The 25,726-nt window shown below is 39.1% G+C and overlaps 1 protein-coding gene across 6 annotated transcripts in view; it reads left to right on the top strand.

Moving 5' to 3' along the window:
- CSNK1A1 (casein kinase 1 alpha 1) overlaps positions 1–25,726 on the top strand; it is a 37,206-nt gene that overhangs the window by 772 nt on the left and 10,708 nt on the right. For 3 of the 6 annotated variants that reach the window (XM_040602647.1, XM_040602644.1, XM_040602645.1), the window contains exons 2-7: positions 665–771; positions 13,713–13,839; positions 15,547–15,645; positions 18,049–18,132; positions 21,468–21,607; positions 24,917–24,995. In XM_040602647.1, the coding sequence (XP_040458581.1) occupies positions 665–771; positions 13,713–13,839; positions 15,547–15,645; positions 18,049–18,132; positions 21,468–21,607; positions 24,917–24,995 (636 nt within the window). Of the gene's footprint in view, positions 1–50; positions 565–664; positions 772–13,712; positions 13,840–15,546; positions 15,646–18,048; positions 18,133–21,467; positions 21,608–24,916; positions 24,996–25,726 lie in introns of those variants that run through there. The other 3 variants (XM_040602649.1, XM_040602648.1, XM_040602650.1) reach the window with 2 other exon arrangements.

The following is a 25,726-nucleotide window of genomic DNA, read 5'->3' as shown; positions in this document are numbered from 1 at the left end:
GTGGCTCAGCCGCCCTCCGCGGGGTGGGGGAGTTGAAGGTGCATAGCCGGGGGTGAGGGGCTCCCCCCGGTCCGAGGGCCTTCATCGCCGGGCGGGTGGCACTGCCCCTCCCGACAGCAGAGCCGTGCGGTCGTGGTGCATAGCTCGCTTGCGAATGGTAGGGAGAGGAGACCCCCATTGTGGGAAAATGTACTTTGTCTTTTATGAGCGGCCAAAGTCGTCCCTCTCCCGCCAATCATCTGTCTGTCTCTCAGTCGGGGAACACTTTATCTCATTTTCATCAACAGTAGTAGAAACAAAGAAGATCCCCTGTTTCTTCAGCTCTTTTTTTCATGGTTTTTTTTCTTCCTCCCCCCTCACGGCTCTGAGCTGTAAAGAAGAAACACCCACGTATTTTCTTCCTGACTTACGGATCTGAAGACTACATCTCCAGCTCAGTTTCATGACCTGGGATGGATATTAATGTACAAATCATCACGATACGGATTTTATTTGAAGACACAACAAAATGCAGGACGTTGAACACTGAGAGCTTAAAAAATTATACCTCAATCAGCAGCAGGGGTGTGTGGGGAATATTGAAGTGCTGTGCCCCTTAAACATCGGTGGCAAGGCTGTGCTTGGTGGACACTCTGCTCTGACTCCTTGTTCCCTCTCACTGTAGGAAGTTGCTGTAAAGTTGGAGTCTCAGAAGGCTAGACATCCCCAGCTCCTGTATGAAAGCAAACTATACAAGATTCTGCAGGGAGGAGTTGGCATCCCACATATACGGTAGGAAACATTCATGTAAGCCAGTACAGTGACTTTTCTTTAATGTTCGGGTGAGGCAGGACATTGCCATTAAAAACAGATTTATCTGGGAGGGATTGGGCTGTTGAGGGGGGGGAAACTGCTCTCATTCTAAGCTTTACTACTAGTTGGGTGCTCTCCCCACTAGTCCCCTGTCTTGTCTTGTCCATTTGTACTGTGCTTTGAAAGTGAGATCTTTAGCAGTTCCTGAGCTGTGAGAAATTCCTGTTATTAGAACAGTGAGAGACTCTTTCAGTTAGAGCCAGTGTTGTTCTTGATGAATTGAGAGTTTGGAGCCGGTACTGGAAATGGCTGCTTTCTTTTGTTGCTTGCTTTTTTTTCTTCTTTTTTTTTTTTTTTTGTTCCAACATGTCTTCCTCCTCCGCTCAGAAAATGGCGGATGGACGTGATTAACCCTCCCCCTTCTCTTGTTGGGACAAGGGACGTGCTCAGGCATGCATCTTTTCCTTTCATAGTTATGTGCTGCAAGGCTTGAGACTGCAGAGAACCTCAACCAGGAATGAAATGGCAGCCCCTTTCTGTTACCCGCAACAGATGCGTCACTAGGATTTCCGTACAGTTAAAAGTGCCAAGATTAATCCCTCCCAGTTGCTCCTTATGCGGCTTCCTTGTTTCATATTCTGTCTGAAACTTTCAATAGTGTTTAATAATTTCCTGATCTAAAAGAAAATCGCTGGTGCAGCAGACTCTAGGAGTTACCTCTCTTGAGGCAGAGGTGTTCTACTGTGTTCGTTCCCAACTACTGAATCTATGCATCAAAATAGATTAAATGAAACTTCAGTTTTCTCCAGAAAGACTTTGTACAAGAAGTTGTTCTTTTTTTGAAACTTCGTTAATAGTTATTTTTAAAGTTAGTATTTTTTACATTTGCACTGTGTCATAAAAGAATTTTGTTCCTTGAGCTCTAGAAACTATTTCACTTTGGATATGGGGTCAAACTGTGGATTCTATTTAATCTGTTAACCCTTCCCTGACTTTGTTGTATGCGCACCTATAGTGGCCTGTAGGGTCTATTGCAAGGTTATAACGATGACAAATTCTAGATCATGTATTAATTCTAGCAAAACCCAAACCAAGTCTGCATTTCTGGGTTTAATAGCTCTTCCCCTTCCACGGCCACCCCTGAACCTGGCTGTAGTCCTGAAAGTAAGCTGGGGCTATGTAGTGGAGGAGACAGTGTTGTCGTGGCCATCTGTCCTCATTCACTACAGCCTGCAGGAATAGAATAAACATACCTGAATTAAGCAGAATACTTGCAGCTTTAACAGAGTTGCTTACTTGAAAACAGGTTTAGTCTTTATTTTGGGCTACAGCTTCCTTTTCTTCAAATATGGGTGCCTTTGTTTCACAACTGAAGGAATAGAAATTGCATTTTGGAATGCTATCACAGTATAGTTGCATGCTGAAACAGGGATAACTGGGAAAACAGCCAAAGCAAGCAGATATCAGGTGTTTCATCACAAAACTGGAAAAGCAGACATTCATTTACTTTATTAAAATAGTTAAGAACATTCGGTGCTATGACGAAGGCTAAGTTGCAAATTTTTCAACTTTTCCATGTAACAGACATGAATTACTGTTTTAAGTTAATGGTTTTGTTTAAAATGCCCTGTGAGAGTGTTCTAAAGCTGAAATACTGGAAGTAGTCTTGCATGTTGAGAAACTTGCTTCCAGCTTCAATTACAGCAATCATCTTTTAAGTTTTCTTTCCTCTGTGTTTGGTGTTCTGGTATTTGACTTTGTTTTCTGTATAACCAGTGGCTGTAGTTCAGAAGTCTCACCACTACAGGGGAACCACAACCTTTCTTTAACACATACTGTCCCCCCTACCCCCAATAATACAGGATTACAAGAATGTGAATAAGAATGGACAGCTGAGGCAGTACTCAAAACAACTCTCATGGGCTCATTTTGCTAAAGGTGTGTGATCTATTTGATAATGTCAGTGAGTCTTAGTTACTCACTTTCAGGTTCTCAGTGTTAAATCTAAGTAACACTTTTCTAAAATAGTGTCTGTCAGAAAATTTTTGGAATCACCTTTCTCATTGTCTTCAGAAGCAGCGTTAACTTTTTATACTTTTTTTTGTACTTTGTTACATACTGTTTGTATGTACCAGGTGCTGCTTGACAAGTTCTTTGACTAGGCTTATGTTACTAGTTGTACGATGTGATGTTTGTAGATGTACCTTGTGATGTTTGAAGAAACCTAAAATAGTATTTTTATCTTCTTGAAAGAGGATGCTGAGCAGGGAACCCAACACAGTTCTTGCGATAAATGTTAGAATGTACATGTTTGTAGAACTAAGCCCGTGGTACTCGGAGTCCAAGGCGGAGGACCTGGCCTACCAAATAATGTGTATCACTGAGGTGGTATAATAAGGATACGCCTTTGAATAGGTGATTGCAAAGAGTTAAGACCAAAGTGAAATTACTGTGCATATTCTTTCGGACAGTTCAAGCTTTCCTGAAGTGTTTTTGGCAGAATGTATGGAGAATTTGGGAGAATGTATGACTTTGTACTTAGGTCACTTTGCATGTGTAATTGATAACACATGTTCTGCTATTGTCTTATAATGATATGCTGTCAAGTCAGAATAAGCTCTTCTCAGCTCTGTAGAAGGATGAATCAAGTTGAAGGAAAGTCTTTCAATATATTTGTTAAAATTTCTGTAATGCGACACCTTTAAACAACAACAGCATGAGCAGAGCATTTGATAGAAAATTAAGGAATCATTCTGAGCTTTTCCAGTTGTATAAGCTGGGCTCAATAGCATTTTTATCTGTGCAACACTTCTGGGAAACAGAGGTGCGTAATGTTGCATTTGTTATTCAAGCATGAACGACTTGTTCTCTTTTTCATCTACTTAAGCAATGCAGTGGCCAAGGTCAGCTTACTAGAAGTTGCATTACGTGGCTTTGCCTTGCTGAAGTGGTCTGCTGTGGTTCTTTGACTCACAAAGCTGAAATAATAGGTGAAGTATGGCTTGCTCATTCATTTTGGGCACCTGTTATTAAAACTGATTTCTGCACTTTAGATGTGATTGTGAACTCTGTAATGATAAGATAGCATATCTGGAGTGTCACTTAAATTATCTAGAAGCAAGCAATTACCTTTTTTTTTTTTTCATAGCCTTGAAGGTTGATTTGATAGCCTTTCTGGCTGACTGCAGGGGAAGCTAATGAGCAAAATCTCAGCTTTGGAGTTAGAAGATTTTAATACTACTTAATTTTGTGGGATCAACTGTGAGCCTTTACTTGTCATGAGGGTGAACAAGTGCTGTTGGTACTCCCACTGTAACAGAACATGTTGTTTGCACATAAAACAGCAAAAATTGAGGCTGGGATGGCTTTATTTATTCTCTGAATATTCTAAACCTTTTTAGACTTGCAAATCTTTGACTTAGCTGCTCATTGTTGTTTCCTGGAAGAGTAGCAAAGTTTCTGAACTTGTCTTGAGTTTCACAAAACCTTATATAAATATTTGCTCTACAGATTTTTAAGCTGTGGCTTGTTCTTGATGTACAAATTTTGCTTAATTATTACCTTCATTTTTCACAAAAGGCTCTTGAACCAAGCTTAACATTTTAACAATCTGATCTGCCTTTAGGACACAATGCAAAGTCCGTGGTATTCTGCTGGGCTTATTCTCATTGTTCTCAGCCATCAGCTGTCTCTTTCTTTTTTCTCTCTTTTTCAGTGACAAAGCATTTTTAGCTGTAATCTTTTTAACTGGATACTGATCCTATTAGTTTGGACTATCTACCTTTATTCCCAGATTCTTGGTTCTGGCTTGGAGGAATGCAGCAGTCTGGTTATTTTTGTGTGTTGTTTTGTCCATAGTGTAACTGTTAAAGCACTCTTGACAAAAGAGATTGTTTGAATTACCAGTGACAGTCACTCTTGATTTTTGCCATTTATGGTGTTTTATCAACTATTGTTTGTATTCTTTATGACTGTTACCTTTAGGTACTCTTTCAGATGTACTTTTGAAAGAAAAGTGGGCTTCATATTTTACTTCTGACATTATCATGGGATTACTTTTTTCATTATTTGTTTCAAATGGAAAACAACTGTGCTGGAACCAGCTGTGGCTATTGGTGATGTATCGGAAGTGTTCCTTAAGAGCAGGAAGAGGGAGAGCATAGTGAATGTGAAACAGATATTGCATGTGTTCTTGTGTGGGCAAGGCCGAAGAGATACTGTACAGCGTGTGAGGCTAATCAAGGTGATAATTCAGTTGAGTTGTTCGTGAGTTAAAGACCCAAAAGCTACCAGATTCACTTTTTTTTTCAACGTTCTCTTGCAAACTGAAAAAGAAAATCCTTACACTTCTGAACTTTTCAATGTAGTAAGTTCTTGCCAAATATTTTGATGCTGAGAAATTCAGTATCGCCACACGTGTATCACTACGCAATCTTCTAAATAGTGAAGTATATTGTAAAGTTTCTGGCAAAAAAAAAAGAAGAAAATTATAAAAATGTACAATTTTTGTTCTGGTTGGTTACTGCCATGTTGCTAGATAATCTGTTAATAACAAACTCTACCTATATTCATCTTCACAAAGTAATACGTGTAATGGAAAAATGTGGTCAAGTTTGGTAATCTTAGGGTTGTTCTCACAACAGATTTTTCCTTGAGCGCTTGAAATTTTGATCTCTTTAAGCAGCATATAAAAATCTGTAAATACACTTCTCAAAGATGTTCATTTTAAACTGTTTTCCCAATAAATCCCTGCAGCATTAAAAAAACCCAATCCACACTAAAAAAAAAAACCACACAGAAAACCCACAAACAAAACCCCAGCCCTCTCTGTGCCTCCTGCCCAACAAAAAACCTGAACCCAAAACTAGTAGTCAGATAAAGTCTGAAAAGTTTTCTGTCATCTTTTCATTGGTAAGACTGATACTTTCATCTAGGTCTGCAAGTAATGAGAAGGAAGGTTCTAGCAATAGAACCTCCTATTAATGAACCTTCTGTTACTACTTAAAGCTGCGTACTGAAGGGCAGAACCATTCTAGCAGATAAGATGAAGCCTCTTGTTCTGGTCTCAAAGTAAAATTGAAAGCTAGTCTTTTAAATTAATACCTACAATTTTTCTACTGAGAGATTGTCTTTAAACAAAATGTATTTCATGTTTTACAGCTATCTAAACTTCTGTCTTAATTGGTCTTCATGGACTCCTTAGAAGCATCCAAGAGAGACCACAGTTTGAAAACAAATGAAGCTGAACTTTTTCAATTTTGTTTTTTTCTTTTTTTTCTCCTTGCCTTAGCTCAGCATTTGCAGACACAGCTGCAAAAGTATGCTGTTTCAGTTCAGTGTTGCTCTCTTATGGAACAGGTGATCAGCAGAGGTACTACTGAAACACTTGTCTTCCTCAGTGACGTTTCTTGTACCCGTTGCAGATTAATGGCTTACCTTCTTGGCTGAACTGAACCTTCTGGTTTTTATGGAAGAAACTTGACTTAGGTGTTAATGCACTTCATAAAACAGCTAGCAAAACAGTAAGACAACTACATGGGAGTATGTATGCAACATAACACTAAGCTGATGAAATGACCTTACTGCTTAGGAGATGAGTTGCACTGCTGTACTTCACATATTCATATTTCTCTCATAACTGTACAAAAAGTGATACAGAATTTTATTTATAGAGTCTATCTAACTTCATAACGTAGGGTGTTCATTGCTGTTTCTTTATTTAGTACTTGGGTGGCCTAATTCATACTCACCATGGCAACTAATGTTAGATGACACCTGCTAAATATTCCACTTCAGTATATCAGTCATGCCATATTACGTTAAGTTCATTTATGTTACTCTTAGCTGGCTAACAGTTAAGTGATTTTCCAGCTTCAGGGGAGATAAACTAGAAATATAAAATGTGTCAATTTAGGCATGAATTTGTGATGATAAATTACCTTTCTTATTTGTATTGCTTCAGTATCTGTTAAGGCTCAAATTAGTATATTTTTACAGCAGAATAAACTTACCAATTTGTCTGAAACACCATTTTGTCAGGAGATGTCTGTCGTGAGAAGTCTGGAACATGGGACCAGAAAAACCCACTTTGGTCCAAATCCAGCACCTGTTTTGGACAACATGCTGTTCTTTCTGTGAATCAATCAGGTGCAGCGTTAAAACTTTCTAGGCTAGCACAGCAGTGCTCATGATTCTGTTGTTGGACAGAGAGAGCGAGCATGCTTCTGTGCCTAAAGATAAACCCTTGTACCCATATGCAGCCAGCCCATAGTTGTTTCTTCTCTGAGGTTTTTTTAATAACCTCCCCATCACAGTCCTCCCGTATCTATGAAAAATAGTTGCATAACTCTATAGCTGCCTTCCTGAGCTGTTTGAATACATGATTACAGAGGTCACCGCCTTCCCAACTTTGTTGAAGTCACTTCTCTCTCCCTGTTTTGATTTGGATTTCCTCTCTTGAATGTTGGTGATAGGGCTTGCACGTCAGTACCTTAAGCATCGATACAAATTGCTTTGCAGTTTCTGTGTAGAATACCTGTACTTTTACTGGTTAGGATTACTTACTATTTTCCAGTGATGTCTGATATTAGAGCTATATGATTATAGGGAGGTCTGTGTTTTCTGTTTAGTCACAGCATCTGACTAATGCCTAGTTCAGAGACTTTTGTATCAATGACTTGGTGCTTGCAGAAATGGAATACAGTTCCAGAGTGTTCATCAGTTCAGTGTCATTTGGTTTTCTGTAGGTTGTCTGAATCCTTTTTTTAGGCCTTCCAGACTTGCATATTTATTCACCGTTGTGTGGCTGCTGACTTGTCAAACTTACTAATAAGGTGATCTCAGGTAATTCGGGTCATAAGTTCTTTCCAGCTTGCTTGTTCACCGTATTCTTATTGTTTTAATAGCTTTGGTAATTCACTGTAGTTCTGACAGTCTCCAGTTTTCTCATGTGAACTCTTCTATTCGGTGTTTGAAAGCCCAAGTGCTGGGAAACAATTGCATAGGACTACACTGAGGGTCATAGGGTCATATACTACGAGTTACGAAAGTGGCAAAAGTTTATGTAATGTTGAAGAAGTCAAAATCAGCCTTTTTTTTTTTTTATCTGACTATAAGGGCTTCAGGAAGTCTAAAGGTTTGAGTTCATTCAAGTCTTGTTACAGAAACATTGTACTTCCTTGCAGTGAGACACTAGGAGAGAATTTTTTTTTTTTTTTTTGTCTCACAAAGCATGACTGTGCAGTTCTGTTTGTAATTCCAGGTTGCCACATCCTCCACTGGAATAGTCAGTGATAGAATTAACGGAAGCTTTTAGTGAAGGATAGGTTGCCTTGCAAAGCAGGTGTTGATTGAGGAGAGCTTTTATTAAGCTGGTACAAAATAGTCTTATTGCTCTGGTAGTAGGAACAGTTTCTTGTGACACTGAGCTGATTGATGTTTTGGTTTTGTATATAGTAAGCTGTAGACAAAATGAGAGGCCATTAGGCTAATGGTGACAATGCCTTTACTGCCTTCATGATTTCAGAATGCATGGGATTTGGGGTTTCTTGACGGTTATTTAGTAATTCATCTTGACCTGAATTTGAGATTATTTTTTCCCTGTGAGTTTTCCAAAGCCTTTTATTTTATTCCTCACATGACCAGCTCACACAGCTCTGATAGTTGTGTTGGGTTTGTTACCTTGTTGTGATAAAAATGGTAATGTAATGGATGAAACCACCGATTGTCTGCTAGAATTGTTGAAGTGGTACAGTAATTTGAAACTGGGACTGTAATTCCATGGCCCGTCTGAATTCTTTTAGCCCTTCATCCACCTCTCTTTGCTAGTTGGCCTACCTTAGTCAGACCCTTTCTTTGAAAGATATGCTGGATGTGAAGAGAATGTTATAATAACCAAATTAAATATTTTATCAGTTTAAAAAAAACAACCACAAACCAAACAAAACAAGCTATTAACAAGTATTTTCTCAAAGGTTTATTTTTCATTGACATGATTTAAAAAATATGCAATTGCTGAAATAGACATCATACACTTTTTGATGCAGTTCTGAAAAACAGAAATGAATTTTTAAGTTTGAGTAGACATAACTATGGTATTTGTTACTAAGTGCTAGATTTGTTACTAAGTGATGTGCAGCAGTACTTTACTTGTTTGTCTCAGGGTTAGTCAAGGAAATGAAAAAACAAAACAAAACATGCCACATGAGTTCAAGTAAGCATTCATTTGTCATGTGGTCTGGCATCATACCCACTTTACTATGTAGTATTTGGAAACCAAATATTTTCAGACCCCTGTGTTATATGACCTAGTTGTTCAGCATATAGCTACAAATACTGAAAATCAAGCTGTTACAGAATTTCAGCCCAGTGCATATACTGGGGCAATACATCAGGCTGCTAAACCACGTGATTTGGAAACTTGATGTGGTGAATCTTGGTCTTCCAAATTAGGCTAGTCACTGAAGTCATATTAAGGTCACTGTTCAATCTTTATCCATGCTTTGACAGACAGCTTCATAAAGGGTATTTACTGTATTCTAACTGATCTGTAGTAATTTTACCTGTAGCTTTAAACAGATAAGGCAAGGGAGAGTGACAAAGCATTTTCATGCATGCATGAACTTGGGCACACTTTACGGCATGAATGTAGACTGGGGTTCTTAACAGCTGTGTCAGGTATTACAGCGTTGCGCCGTCCATTCAAGGATAAGTCTTAACTCTTCATAATAATACTGTCCCATTAATGTTCTGTGTAGTCTTCAATAAGATAATCTACTGCTGTTCTTCAGGAAAGCTGATAATAATCCGTACTTTGTGTGGGCTTTTTGGCATGAGTAGGTGTAAGTGGACCTGTGCTATCAAAATTGTCTATTTAAGAAATATGTCCTAGTGGGGACATACAGCACAGTGAAAATGAATTGGAGAAATAATGAGTTTTTCTAGTCTAGTAATTTTTCTTTTTGAAATAATATACCATATATAATTATATGCAGAGTTATTACCTACCCAAAGTGAACTGTCAAGTAGTTAAATCTCTTGTTCCCACTGTCCACTCCCCTGCAAAACTTTCCCTGCTTAAAATGTGTTGCTGCTGTTGCTTCCTAAAGTTGAGTATGAGGGAATACCTCCAAGTGTGCTTAAAATAAAGTCCATGATGCTCTAACAGATGTGGGATGCTTGTGCTCAGAGATGTTAGTGTTACCTAACAGTTGCCCAAGACTTTGTATGGATCATTCCTTCATATTAGTAGTTCACTACAAGTTTCATGGCTGATACAGTATTAGAACTTCTGAAGATTTTTTTGAGACAGTAATTGTTTTTTTTTTAGAATTGTGCTCAGTTTATTGCCATACTGTTTTGCACTTTAGTCCAGTAGTGTTAAAACTCGCATGTCCAAAGTGCTCTGAATTTGTGCTCATCCAAAACATGTTCTTATATGCCATTTTATATTGATATGCAAATATGGGAGTAAGGAGTATTTGCCAAGCTCTTACCTATCATAATACTCAAGGTTTCCTAAGAAGAGCCATGACTTCCAGCACTTTTCCTCGGAGATGCCAGTAGTAGCAGCTACTAGACTTTGAGTGGACATGATGTAGCCTTTACTACTTAATCCTGTTTTCCTTGGAAACATTCCAAGGGAAATGAAAATTTACTTGCAGTGTTAGCAAAGTAAATAAAGCACAAGTTGTTCCAGTACCCTAGCAGAAGTTTTAGTTTTCAGTAGTGAAATGGATGCGGCAACCTTCTGTGAGAAATTATATGCAGGTAGGCATGAAAATGAAATGTGAAGAGGTCCCATCTTATTTTTGTCTTGCAGAACTGATTCTGCTTTCCACCAGTGCAAAATGGTCAGGAGATTAAAATTTTCTTGTGCATATGTAGAAGTAGGCCAATTGGAGGTTGTGCAATCAACCTGAATTACTGCACTTACTAAGCAGAGAGATCCCTATAGAGGAACCAGATGCCTGCCTTGGGAGCTACATTTTAAAAAGCTTCCTTTTCATCAGCTTCACTTTTTCTGTGATGCTGTAACTAAATTTTCTTAGCTCAGTTGAAGACTGATCTTTGATCCTTTTCCCTTATACTGCAGTCTCTTGGGCACTGAACCATTACTGTACTGAACAATTACACTCAGCATCTGAACAGCATCTCATTTTTACTTTTTCTCCATCTCTGTGTAGCATTTTTTAAATACTTTTATTGATTGCTCTTGCAATTGAAATCAGCTTCTGATCACTCCTTAAAAGGGCCTGGCTAGACAGGTTTTCTCAAAATGCGTGTTTCATGAGTTGGTGTCAGGTTGCAGTGTGGATATTAACCTTTTCATAAATTAGACTTTATCAAATAATACCATCAGCATGCTTTCCTAGTTGAGTCACTTGTAAATTGGGGGTATTTTTGTACATCATAGTACAGTCAATGAATTTTTAGAAGGCAGAAACTGATAAAAATAGTGCTTATAGTATTGGTATGGTCATTGACATGATGGAGGAAAACTTCTGATGTTTCATTTGAATGACTGCTTTAAAAATACGTATTTTCTGCATCCCCTCTTGATGCAGGGAGTGACTAAAGGTACTAGACTGATCTGTAAAACAATACGATCCATAGCTCATCTATAACTTTCATCAAATTTATAACAATGCATTACAAAGTGCATAGTTTCTGCTAGAATCCTGACAGTAGGAAGGTACAGGCCAGTAGTTACTGAAACATATCCAAATATAGAATCTTTTCTCTGTGATTTTGTAAACATTTTATTTTGCTATCCTGGCTAAGCTTGGAATCCTGTGAGTACCAAGGAATTTGTCAGCTTTATCAGTGGTAACTATTTTCCAGACAACTATGCATTAGTCTCCTGGAGTCATTGCCTAAAGTGGAAATAAAATGTCTATATAGATCTTTTAAGCCCAAGCTACCACTGTGTTTGAGCTGAATTTTGATTTTTTAATTTTTATCTACATACTCTTATTATGGGGTATATTGTTGGTATGTCTTGTGCATCACTGTTGTTGGAAACTTAGGACATCTCCAGGAGGAAGTTGGTCAGTGCCTTATCCTTTGACACCTGGTACTAGGTCCCTGCCATAAGGACTAGGTGCCTAGCAAAGGCACAGTGCAGCCCTTTGATTGACAAGGTGTGAATCTTTCCAGTGATGTAGCAGTACTCAGCAGAGCTTCATAAACAGATTTTCACACAGCTCTTGCTTAACTGAAGGGATCTGGAATGTCCAGAAGGACTGTAGAGAAGAATGTTCAGGTTCTGTCTTTCACTGTCTGTTTAAAGTATGGAAATTCCCAGCTGAGATTTGCAGAAATGAAGGGTGCAACTCCAGGTCTTCTCAGACAGCTTAGGTGGGGAAATACTATCCCGCAGTTAGAGATACATAAAGTAATACTATGATGGAAATGCTAGACATGGATTGGAAAGAAAAATACGCATGGGAGGCCTCCTGCTTGTTCTCACAGCAGTGGTAACGTTTGGGGGTTTTGCCCCAAATTGATATATCTGATACTTACAGGTGGGTTTCAGTGTTTGGTTGCAATTGATATTTTGCTACATTTGTATTTTTACTTCTATGACACTTAAGTGATTCTCTCTTCATTATGTTGAAAACCTGGTAAAGAGTCGTTTATCTTCTACTTGGTAGGACAGTAGAATGTGATTGCTGTTTGTTTAAATTTGGATAAATGAAGCAAGGTAGTATATGAGCTAACTGCACAAGCTGCTTTTGTCTGTTGCAGAGAAGTCATACCTAAAAACAAAGTCTAAAGCATGTAAAGATGTTTATGTGAAGTTAAATAATGCAGGAAATGATGAGACCGTAAGGTGTTCTGCAGATGAGTTTCACATCAGGCTTGGTACATGCACCTCAGTATATTGATGTTCTGCTTTGATTGCATTTTCATTTTGGCGTTTGTCATTTCAGTTGCTGCTGAAGTACAGTAGTGTTCCCTGTTAAGGGAAAATTTATACACACACTTGCCACTTCTGTATTCTGTTCTGTCCTCAGACTTTGTTTCCAGGAAAAATAAGACACTATAGTTTTTGTTTAGTTTTCAAGATTAAACATTAGTCAGCAACGTGCCCTTGCAGCCAAGAAGGCTAGTGGTATAGAATCATAGAATCATTTAGTTTGGAAAAGACCTTTAAGGTCATGAAGTCCAACTGTTCACCTAGCACTGCAAAGTCAACCACTAAACCATGTCCCTAAGCACAAAGCACCACACCTATGTGTTTTTTAAACACTTCCAGGGGTGATGATTCCACCACCTCCCTGGGCAGCCTGGTCCAGTGATTGACCACCCTCTCAGTGAAGAAATTTTTCCTAATACCCAGTCTAAACTTCCCTGGCTCAACTTGAGGCTGTTTCTTCTTGTGCTATTGCTTGTTACTTGGGAAAAGAGACTGACCCCCACCTGCCTACAGCCTCCTATCGGGTAGCTGTAGAGAGCAATAAAGTTCCCCCTGAGCCTCCTTTTCTCCAGACTAAATAACCCCAGTTCCTTCAGCTGCATCTCACAGGACTTGTGCTCCAGCCCTTTCCTCAGCTCCATTGCCCATCTCTGGACACACCTCAGCACCTCCGTGTCTGTCTTGTGCTCGGATTTGGGCCCGTGCCGGGGGGGTGATCACTGCTCCTGTCCTGGTGGCCACACTATTTTGGATACAAGCCAGGATGCTGTTGGCTACTTTGGCCACCTGGGCACACTGCTGGCTCATGTTCAGCTGGCCGTCAGCCAGCACCCCCAGGCCCTTTCCCACTGGGAAGTTCCCTCTGCAGAGCCTCCTGCCCTCCAGCAGATCAACGCTCCTGCCCAACTTGGCGTCATCTGCAAACTTACTGAGGTTGTACTCAGTCCTGGGCTGCATTAGGGTTCCTGCTCATCTGAATAATGAATTTCCTTTGTTGCAGGTGGTATGGTCAAGAAAAGGACTACAATGTTCTAGTTATGGATCTTCTTGGTCCCAGCCTCGAAGACCTATTCAACTTCTGTTCCCGCAGGTTTACAATGAAAACAGTACTTATGTTAGCAGACCAGGTATGTACAAATCTTATTGTGAGAAAGTTAAAAACCTTGACATATTTGGTTCTTTTTAAGTGGGTTAAATAATGGTGTTGTATGTAGCTAAGTGAACACTTGACCTATAAAGGAATGAAGTAATGGTGGCTTCTGTGTGCTGTGACATACAGACTGAATGTAGGCCTGTGGTGGGAGGGCAGCACAGATACCAGCTCCTTGATGTTGCACATCTGACGAGGGTAACTTTAATGTATTGACAATAATATGGATGGATTCATTCTCAGTATCAGCCATAGGGGTGCTGTAAGGTCTGAAGCCGTCTCCAGTTACGGTTGGTCTGATTCAATAGAAACCTGTTGTATGCTGGCCAGCTGCAGTGACGGGTGGGCAACATGCAAGTCTGTGGGTCTGTTCTTAATGAACGTCACAACGTGTTCACGACCTCCTGCAATTTCTAGTACCAGACCATGAGTTAATAAATACTGTTTTGATTGATGCAGTACTTAAAGACAGTTGTTAGTGGAGGTGCCACTCTATCTCCAACTTAGTCAAGGCCTCTAAAATTGAGGGCTGTTAAATCTTTTTCTAGCAATTGATATTTTTTCAACGTGGTCATGAGAGTACAGCGTTTGAAATAGCCAGCCATATTTATTTCTTGCTATTTAATGAATAGCTTGATTGTGCTTTCTTCAGCTACTTGAAAGGCAGTGAGGGTTTCTTGAGTTGAATTTTCAATGGTAGTTTAAATTTCATCTGATGTTATGTAATTGATGTTAGTACCAAGTTGTCACTTAGCCAGATGCTTGTAGAATCCCAGGCTCTTGGCCAAGGAAGCTCACGGCATTTGTGTGGATATGAGGTCAGCTGTCCCTGTTCTCAGCTGCCTTAAGTGAATGGTACGGTTGCTTTAGAGAGCCATTTGCCTGCTCAGTTAGCTAAAGTCTGGGTGTTAGAGCATCTCCAGGGAATCTGTATGGTTTTTCTTGCAGTATTCCTTTGGATGATGAACTCTAATTAGGATATCAGTGCACGGAAATGGTTTTTAGGGCATAATCCAGTAGAACAGCTGTCAAGGGTATGATGTTGTAACAATTCAATGCACTAAAGACTGCATGAAGAGTATCTTAGTATCTGGAAAGCTGTACCACGTAAATGCGTGTGCTGTGATCTCATGCACAGGAAATCACATGATTGTATATGATACAGATGTGCCAGAGTTTCTCTGCATCTTCACTGCTGACTGTTATTCCTGGATCACAGTACCCTAGACATGATAGTATGGGCCACAATCAAGTTGTTCCTTGCTCTGTGAAAACTGTTACCTGGACAAGTGATGCTTGATGATAAATAAATAACTGGGACAGGGGAGGGAGGGAGCTTTAAAATTGTCTTGTGGTAAGTATAGAAAACCTTTGTTTGAAGTAAGAAAAAGAAATTGCTCTCTAATGGGACACTATAGTTAGAACATCAACTTGAATGTCTGGGAAGTTGTTTCAGGTATTTAATCTGCCATTTCCTGACCAAGATTATGGAGTCTTAACATGTAAGAAAGATACATTTATTTGAACAGCATAAAAAAAAGACTTGGTTTTCATTAAACAAATACATAAACTTAAGGTCCCCAGGAAGGTAAAACTAAAAACTCGTATTTTCATTGAAGGTTTAAGTGAATTGTATTGCTCTCATTGAAATTTTACCTGTTTTGTTGTTGCTGTTTTTTTACAGATGATCAGTAGAATTGAATATGTGCACACAAAGAATTTTATACACAGAGACATTAAACCAGATAACTTCCTAATGGGTATTGGGCGTCACTGTAATAAGGTTAGTCTAATGCTGTTTGTTTAAAAGATCCAAAGGAAATGGCTATGTTAGTTGATTCAAGATGCACAACCTTCTTGAAACTCACTGCTAAAACTGCTGTTTTTGATGCTAAACCGTGCTTTGATATGAGAACTTGGGTTTCTCAGTGTCTGCTTCTAAATGCAGTGGCATACACATGTGGGTCTCTGACCCACCCTGTGAGATGCATTTGATTGCAAGATGATTGCAACAAGATCATAAACTAACCCTAGAGAATACTTAGCTACTTTTCTCAATGATGGAGTTTCATTATAGAAATGACTATTGTAATAGCATTTTTTTTCCCTCAATGATAAAGTCAAATCTAATCTTTGGCTTTGGGGCTGACTTCCTGGGTTGAAAAGAATTTGTGCCAACGTGGGAGCTCCTGACCTACCAGTCATCAGGGCATTAAATCCTGCAGTGACAGACTGGTAAAGAGAACTCTTCAGCCATCAGAATTGTGGATATGACTAATAGCCAACATGTAGATCAGTTGCCTTTATAAATAAATGAAATTATGCAAATATATTGATGGAAAACTGTTAAGTTGTAGAGTACCTGAATATGTTGTACAAGAAAAAAACTGCTCTCAATTTACTTTGGGGGGGGGGGAAAAAAGGCGGGGGGGGGGTGGGCTGAGGTTGTTGCACTTGTTTGGATGGGTAAACGTAGTCAGAAGTGCATGTTTCCTGTTGAAAACCTTATATAGAAGAAAACACTATTTTATTTTTAGTTCTCGGGAGTGAAATGTGCTTAATCCTGCAATTTGTATGTCGAGCTCGGGCAGACAGGCAGCATTGGCAATGCATTAAGCATGCTACTTAATAGAAATTAACTTCAGGACAAATGTACGTGATCAAGCTGTTTATTGGAAGCAAGATTCCCACTTCTCTATATGCCATCTGAGATTGTCTCATCTCTTTAGGCACTACTAGTATTTAAAATGTTTACCTTTGTTTGCCTGTATGAATGCCAACTTCAGGGCCATGAACATTAGAAGGGGAAAGCTTGAGTAACATGAGATAACAGCTCTTGTCTGAAGAGGTGCAGTGCACTGAATGTTTAGATACAACCATTGTTGGAAAAGCTTGTAAGTCCAGCTGAAAGACAGTCTTTATGTAATCCTGTTGCTGTTAAACTTTGCTTGTTCCCAAGTTTCATACTTTTAACTCTGTAGAGCTCTATTTTTCTCTGCTGTATAGAGCAGTTAGGCTACTTAATTTTCTGGCATGACTTAGAGTATAACTTAAACTTCAGGGTTTTTTCCCCCTAATTTTAGTTTCTGATTTCCAGTTCTTTTTGGGCCATTTTTCTATACTTTTGCACAGTCATGCTAGGTTGGCATTGCTGCACTCTGTTTCATCTTGATGTGGATTAATGGCCTAGAAATTGCTGTTGTGCTTACTTTAGTGGAGGAACACATTAGATTTGCATCAGCTGAAATAAAAAACAAAATTGCCTGTAAACCATTATATTTTTTTTCTATTAGTAGACTAGTTAGGGAACCACACAATGATATGGTGGTAAACGCTGTGGGCAGGGGCTTTGTTACTGTTGCATGGTGGTAGATGTTAGGGAGGTAATTCTTGAAGGGAAGTTCAAATTGATAGATTTACATGAGCAAGGTGAGGATTTGGTTGCTTCCGTTTAGAATCAAGTGCTTTATCTAGGGAACACTTGCCATTGTGCAGTATTTACTTTGTTTCTTTTTATAAGTGTATTTCTGGGTTTTTTAGAGATTACTGTACACAGTTTAAAGAAAATCAGCCACAAAAACTAGAATAGCATGGTAATCTTGTTCCAGTAGCTTCCTGTCAGTTATATTTTTCAAAAAGTTAAATTAATTTTTTTCAAATTTTGATTTGGTGATTGGGAGAAACTTTGCTCCCACCTTAAAAGATTAATTTTCAGCTCTGCTAGAAATAAGCCCTGCATGCTTATGAAAGTAAACTTTAAGGTGACTAAATGCCTTCTACCTCTTCCTTACTGAAGATTTACTTTTTCTAAATGTCTTTTGGGGGAAGGGCAGTTTGTGGAACTAAAGGATGCTTCTGTAAGCAAAACTTCGATTTCCTTTTTTAATAGAGCCAAATGTCACCATTGCTATCCCTGGTCAAGGCAGTGCCATTTTGGAGCGGCTCACAGTTTGAAATTTACCTTTACCACATCTTTCAAATTTTCTCCTTGGAAAAAAAAATAAAATAAAAACTAAAAATACAAACATACATAATTTTTTGAAAACTACAGTGCTTGGTGGAAGAAGGATGGCATTTGGCTACCCTGTTCTTTCTCGAACGCCTCGGTGTTGCCTGTCTGCGCCGGCCATTGTTGCAATGTAAGCAATACTGTTTGATGCACTGCCACCCTCTATTGTTTGTTCAGTGTTTAGAATCTCCAGTGGGGAAGAGGAAAAGAAGCATGACTGTTAGTACTTCTCAGGACCCATCTTTCTCAGGATTAAACCAGGTCTGAACTGTCTCCTATTCCAACCTCAACCCCAAATTCATGTGCTTTATTTTTGTTTTGTTTTGTTTTTTTTCTTTCCTGGAGAATGTAGACCTTGCAAAAGCACCTCTTATGTTGGCATTATTCAGACATACTTGGCAAACATGTAACATTACTAAGATGTTTCCCTGTGGCGCTTGTTTAAATTGTGGAATTATTTCTAAACTTGATATTAAAAAGGGCTAAATGTACGTGATTTCTTTCAGATGCAGAAGCAGGTTTTATTTTTGTCCTTTAAGACTCAAAGGCAATATATTGCATGTGTTGAAGGATAGATATGCCACTGAAGTGAAGTAGCAGGGCTTCTGTGTAGGGCTGTCTGCTTGCCTTCCTGTAGGATTCCAGCAGTGTATTTGAATGCACGTGAAGTTCTTTATCGCTTCAGCCAGACTCCTTCCCTTGCAGTTTTTATTCAAAATCTTTCCAAATGTGTAATGAGGACTCTCCTGTTTTCATTCATTGTGCTTATAAAATGAAAGGACTCCAGCTAGCTCTTGTCTTGGAGAAGCATGCGCTTATCTTGTAGTGTTAAATGTAGTACTCCTGACTTTAAGAAGAGATGAATTGGAGAGAAATGAGGGCATATGCCAGTTCAGAGCAGGACAGCTGGAAATTGCTGAATATGAATCATAGCTCAGGAGTTGGGCCATAGAATCAGACCGTAGCTTTCCACAGTGATAGTCTTCATGTGTTAAGTCCCAGGCAGCTAGCTGCTGTATGCAAGCTGACAGGTTTCTGTTGTCTGCTTCTGAAACTTTCTTATCTGTTGAGGCACAGATTTTGATCTACTTCTCTAGTTGCTCTTGGCAAAAATCTTGCCCTACTTATCCAGTTTCCTGATGGTTGTGCAACAAACAGAATTAAGGTGGTATGAGGTTATATGTGGGATTGTCTGTGTTCCTGCTGGCTGGCATCAGTACGTTCTGTGCTCATCCAAATCAGGCTGTATCTTCCAACTTCGTGCTTTGCAAGATGGACTTACTTCTTTGTCTTCCACCCATCTAGAGTGAGAAATACAAAATGAGCTCGAGCTAGGGAACAGATTAAACTTCCCCAGATAAATCAAGTGTTGTAAAATAATATCCAGTTACTAGACTAGCATAAAACAGGTCTTCGTTGCGGTATTCTTTTTTTTTTTTAAGAGGTTCTACCCATACATCTTGAGACAATGCAGAATTGCCTTGTTCAGGTCTCATATAGAGAGGTCATAGTAGCTGTGGAAGAGTCAGAATATCATTACTTCTATAACTCTTCTGAAGAAAATAGTCTTACCCTGTGTGTACTAAACAGGGCTAGATGCCAGCTATTTATGTATTAGAAGCACACTTCCTGCGTTAACTATTTTGATTCATGAACTGTGACTTTGTCCCTTCATACCATTAATTAATGGCAAGATCCCCAGGATTACAGAAAGCATGCGAAGACTTTGACTTGTTTAAAGTGTTTGTAACCAAATGTGCAGTAAAAATTTTGACTGATGTGTATAGTGTTTGGTTTTCCTTCTTCAGAGCATAGTATTTTGTTTAAACTAATGGGCAAAGGCCCTGCGAAAGTAGCTGTTGAGAAATACACATTGGAGGCTGTCATCAGATCAGAAAGCTTTAATCAGAAAATAAGGGATTGCATTTGATCTTAGGCTTTGCTTCTAGGGAAGTTGCATTTGCAGTATAGTAATCACATAGAAGCTTTATACTATCTGCTTTAGGAGTTTAGTATCAAAATGGCCAATTTAGTGCACAGACATGCCCTCCAACTACCAGTAAGTGAGAAACTACCTCTAGTGGTAGCTGTGGTGGGTGCACCAAAGACCCTCACTTTCCTGAACTGTCTGGCCAGTGTAGTTGACTTAAACTGGGGTTTACATACTCTTGCTCAAAGCATTCTGGGCTTCCAAGGGTGACTTTCACTAAAACATCAAATATAGAACCACTTTGCTTTGTGGTTGCGAATAAATCTTGGCAAGACTTCCACTCAAGGTTTTCTGCTCCAACATCAGTAGTTTAAGAAGTTTTTAGCTTTGTTTTTTCCTGTATAGACTGCTATAGTTGAAAATACTCAGTCAGAATTCTGAAACATACCTACTATGCAATTCAGAAATTTTCACTCTTTCAGCATCTGTGATACTTCTGTGTCAAGTGTCACTTTATAATTCACAGCACTTCCAGTGTGCCAGAGTGATCCTTTATTTCAGTCTTGCATGCAGGTATACCTGCGTATCAGTCTCTGGTACTTGGTTGCATTTAAAGCTGCATCTTCTGTTCTGGACTCTCCTTCAAGGTGATACCGAATAGGTTTTTTTACTGAGAGTTTCTTGAACCTTGCGTCTTCTTTCCATCATATCATTCCCCCACCCAAGTTACTCTGCAGTATTCATTAATCTGGGGGGGGTTGTAGTCCCTGATCCTGTAGCATTAATCCAGCATTGGAATCAGGAGCTCAGCCTGATGATTTGTAGCTTCAAGACTGATTACTAGAATCTGCAATGTTCCTTACGTACTTCTGCCTCAGCTTTTTTTGCCTAGTCCTGAAATCTTGTCACAAGAAGGTACAGTCTGTATTAACCTTTGTAGATAGGCTGTCTGTTAGCACGCTAATTAGCACGCGCTCAGTTGTTGCTAAATACCAAATCATTGGGCAAGCTGGGTTATTAGAAACCTAAATTGGATTCCATGTACTAGGCTCTAGCTTCCTGGCTGTATTAATATCATCAGCAAGTGTGTCATGCTGCTGTGAGTAGCGTTCTGGTAGTCTTAAAATGAGCATATGATTGAATGCAAGATGTCTTGTTTGCTGTTAAAGGTTTTGGCCTTCTGCTCTGCAGAATGGCCAGTGTTCTTTGAGACAGAGAGAAGAATACAGAATGTGTATCATTTGCATTAAGCTGCTGAGCTGCCGTTAGCTATCTGTATGTGTAAACTGCTTTAGTGTGAGTGGGTTTTTGTGAAGTGTGCCTTTGCACATGTTAGTTTCCTTCCTAAATTGTGCACTGTAGTTACTGAGCTAATGTGTTACAAACTGCAACAGTAACATAAAATAGTTGGAGAACTAAGATACAGATGCTGAGTAGCACGATCTAATCTATTCCACTGGATTGAGAAAAAGCTTGAACTAATTAACTATTAAGTTTTTTAACTGGCTAGTTAAAGCTAGTTGTGACTCTGCATTGTTACTGCTTTCTCTTAACTGTAGGCTGTTACATTGTGTGGATGTCTCAAAATGTAGTTAATGCCTAGTGAAAGAGGTTGGGGATTCCTTGTATTGTATAGGAATATAATCTATTTTCATTTTTCTTTAAGTTATTCCTTATTGACTTTGGTTTGGCCAAAAAGTACCGGGACAACAGGACAAGGCAACACATACCATACAGAGAAGACAAAAATCTCACTGGCACAGCTCGATATGCCAGTATCAATGCACATCTTGGCATTGAGCAGAGGTGAGTTCAAGGAGATTACTGCTGTGCTTTTGGAGGCTGCAGGATGATCTTATTTGTAAGCTTCTGAGGTGTCTGAACTAATTTTGTATGAATAAGTGTATATATACCTTTGCAAGTGCTTTTCTTTTTCGCTGCCTATGAAAGGGTAGGTGGAAAAATCCAAGTACCTTATTTGCTTCTTGGAGAGTCTTTAAGTCTTGCAAGCATGAGGTGGATGTTCTGTATACTGTTGGTTTAGGGTTTTTTTTAAAGGATAAGCTATACTTTCATGTGGATCTGTCAGAGGATGTTCACAAATAAAATGGTGCACTTTCTTCTTGATTGTGTTGGTACTTGTTGATGCCGCTGCTGACTGGCTTGAGATGCAGTTCTGTAGCCAGAAAGGGTATTCTAAAGCTGGTGTCTGTGTCCTGTTATCTCACTTTCCCTTCAACAATAAACTATTGTTTATCCTTTTGCCTGCAAGCAAGACTTAAAGATCTTCTACTCCACTTGCACTGTATTTTGATTTCTGGTATATGCAGCCAGTTGTGGCTCTATGTATATATGTACACGTGTGTGTGTTTATATGTTTGAGCTTTGCTTAATCAAAAACCACATTTTTATCATCTGGATCAAAAGCATATTGCTACTACAGTATCTTGGCAGTGGTCCAGTGGAGATTGCACTTCGGGTTGTTTGGAAGTGTATTTTAGGTGTTCATGAGATACGAAGTGATGCCTCTCTTCTCTTCCTTACCTTTATGCCTAGATATTGTAATGTGTAAGTGTAATGTGGCTTTACCACATGATGCTGAGGTCACTTGGACATAGTTAAAACTTCCGTGAATGTCTGTGCCTCTGACCTTCAATTTAATCAAGATGGGAATGACAGAATTTCTAGTGGTTGACTTCTACAGAACATGTAACTTACAAACATTTAGTGCTTTAAAATGTTCCATGTTTCTTCCTCTTTAATTTCCTTAAGGTTCCTTAAGTGTATATTATTGTGTCAGTATCATTATGTAAGCCTACTTGACATGTGGGTCAGGTAGGGTAAATGATGGGTATCGTTTCTGAAGTAAGTACATTTTGTAGAGCCCAAGCCATTCTTGCAAGAGAATAGCTGTGCTAGCACCTTACAATGAAGGGAGGGAGCTGCAAAGGGCTCCAGCTTTTGAATTTACTTGGAGGTCTTGTGCCATCTCTGCTGGTACTGGGAATTCTAAAATAATTAGAAATGTAGCTTGGTGCATGCTGGAAGCTATTAAACTGCCTAAATCAAGCCAACAGTGAGGCAAACAAATAATATGTTCCTGTAATCGAGAGAATTCAGTCCTGAAGCTGATGGCAGAATATTTCAACTGTTAGTACTGTACTTCTAACTGTTACAGAACACGTTTGCCTACATGTAATGACAGCTGTTCTCAAGGAGCTGTTTGGAATGTTACCCATTTCTTGTTTTAGTAACGGAGGGTATTGTCCTGTTTTTCAAATCTTGGAAATCACTTTGGATCAGTATATGCTCACATGTAATATATCCATTACAGATTTTACAGAACTACAGTGTTTCCTAATACAAAATAATGAAATTAAACATTTAAACAATGAACTGGATTTGGGATGGAAACTATTAGTCCCTTTCTTACTTCTGAATTTACCACTGCCTTCTCAGAAAATGTAATTTTATATCATGGCCTGATACCGGTTCAGTGAATTCTGTTGATGATTAAGATCTGCAATTCTGATAGAATTAGCAGGTTTTGCAGGTTGGAGTTTATGGTCTTTGTATCATTTTTCATCCCTCTGTCTTTGGCTGTGTTTTCATGTTATAGCTGAGATGACCTCAGAGCTAGCTGCTGTCAAGAGGAGCGAACCAGTTATCTCTTTCCTGGCCCCTGGGCACAGATAGCGCTTTTTTGGCCTTGTGGCGAAATTTTTTAGGGGAGGCAAGCTGATTTTCTTCTGGGATAGCTCTCTGAACTGGTTCTTCAAAGGGTCAGAGAGCTGGAACATGAGTTGAAAAGGTGATGGGTAGACCATTCTGGTGATTATTAGTGGTTATATTGGGCTAGCTATAATACAAAACATCACCTAAGACTTCTTTCCTCTCATACCAAGATCTGGAGGTAGATTTGTCAGAGTTCTTACAAATTGTTTGTTCTCCCTTCAAGGGAGCTGTTTTGCCCTCACTCGTATATATAATGCTGTTTGCAATACTGCTCTCAGCCTTTTGCTTCCTTGTGGGGGTAGTAAGTGTGTCATCTTTCCTGCTGCCATTTAAATGCTTTTCTTGCAGATCTGGCTGGCTGGCAAAGCAGCAGCAATACCTGTCAGGTTCTCTTGATAAGGGAACTGGGAGGAGAAAAATAAGTTATTTCTCTGTCTTAAATAGATGTCAGCTGCAGAGAGGCAGTCAGAGGAAAAATTTGATTCTACCACAGCTGGGAAGAGGCAGCTTTGCCAAGAGGAAAAAAAATCATGGAGCATTTTTTCCATTTCAGTGAACTGTACTAGGCTTAGTAATCGTGAAAGCTGTGTAGCAAAGTATGATGGCGTTCGTGTGGCTGAAGTGTGGATCTGGAGCATATGCAGTACAGAAAACATTTGAAGCCTTTTAGATGAGAGTTTGCGTGCAAATTCTCAGTGAAGTCTGTGGATGGATAACTTTGGAGTTCTGTAGCTGTCTTAAAACAGACTTCTTGTGGGAAGAAAGCAGAGGCACCTCGGATTGATGCATGCACCTTTCTAAATATTGCTTGTCTGTTAAAAATCAGAGACAATTCAGGGTCTCTTAACAGAAGTGAAGAAAGGAATTACACCCTTCTGGGGCTAAATGTTCGGTATCGGTCCTAGACTGAGGCAAGGTTCAGGGAAAAATCTTCCAATGAAGTTAAGGCTAATGTCATTTATCTCTTAAAATGCATACCATGGTTCCTACAGGTAAAACTTTAGTTTCTATCCAAGCTACTTAATTAAATGGGAAGGACATTTATTTAATGTTTCATTTCTTATGTTCCAAAGTGTTTTATGTTTCCCAAATTATAATGTAATTGCAGATGGAACTTACTACACGCAAATACCTACTGACTATTCCTTGCCTGAAAAATTAGAATCGCCTTCCTGCTTCTGAAGAGCTTTTACATGCCTGCTAGTGGAATTCTGAACACCTAGATGTCTTAACTGTGTTAGAAAGATACCTTCCTTTGCACCAAAGCTTAGGTTTTATTCTTTAATGATTATTATTTTTTTAAAATTTTGGAATGCTTGCTCTACTTGGAATAAAGTATGAAAGGCAAAATTTGTAATTCATTGTGGTTTTTTTCTTCAGTCGTCGGGATGACATGGAATCTTTAGGCTATGTATTGATGTACTTTAACAGAACCAGTCTGCCTTGGCAAGGACTGAAGGTAGGTTATGTTGCCTTTTTTTCCCCCCCTACCCTTCTCTTTTTTTTTATATATTTTATTTTTTTTCCATGTTTGGGTATCATGCTTCTGCCTGCTGGTCTGGATAGGTGGTTTTATATAATGTTTACCTTCAGTTCTACAAAGCAGCTTTTCCCAAGGCATGATATATATAGAAGCTAGAAGAAAGGTTCTTTCCGCTTCTCGTGTAGCAGGCAAAATGTGTATTGTTTGACTACCTTAAATTTTATGCTAAACAATAACTTACGTCATCTTTGCAAATTATTATTGTCCTGTTGTAGGCTGAGGCCCTTTTTGGGAAGAGTAGAAAATAACATTGTTAGTGGCTTTTTGAATTGCTGTAGAGAGCATGGAAATAATCTCTCAGCTAGCAAGTCCAGCTTTATTAGTATCTTAGTCCAGTTTATGGCATGACTGAATAATGACTAGCTGCAACAGACTTTTCAAGTATGTTCATGTGTGGTAGCCAAGTACAGGCATGGCAAGTACTTCTTATTTCTGTTACATGGACTTTAGTAATTTGTTTTCATGTTTTAATTGTTTTTCTTCCTCCATGTTAGAGTTGTGTAACTCTAATAGTGTTGCAGCTGCAAGTTTTCTAAAAAGGCAAGCAGCTTGTGAAACTAGAGCTCTTCAGCTGCAAATGAATGTAATGGCTGCTTACTGAAACACGCGGGCAGCCCTTGAATGGGGTGCTGAGTGGGAATTAATAC

The sequence above is a fragment of the Falco naumanni genome, chromosome 8 (assembly GCF_017639655.2).
Source record: "Falco naumanni isolate bFalNau1 chromosome 8, bFalNau1.pat, whole genome shotgun sequence".
Classification (NCBI taxonomy): Eukaryota; Metazoa; Chordata; class Aves; order Falconiformes; family Falconidae; genus Falco; species Falco naumanni.
Note: the sequence above shows the minus strand (reverse complement) of the source record. Positions and strands in the feature narration are given on the sequence as shown.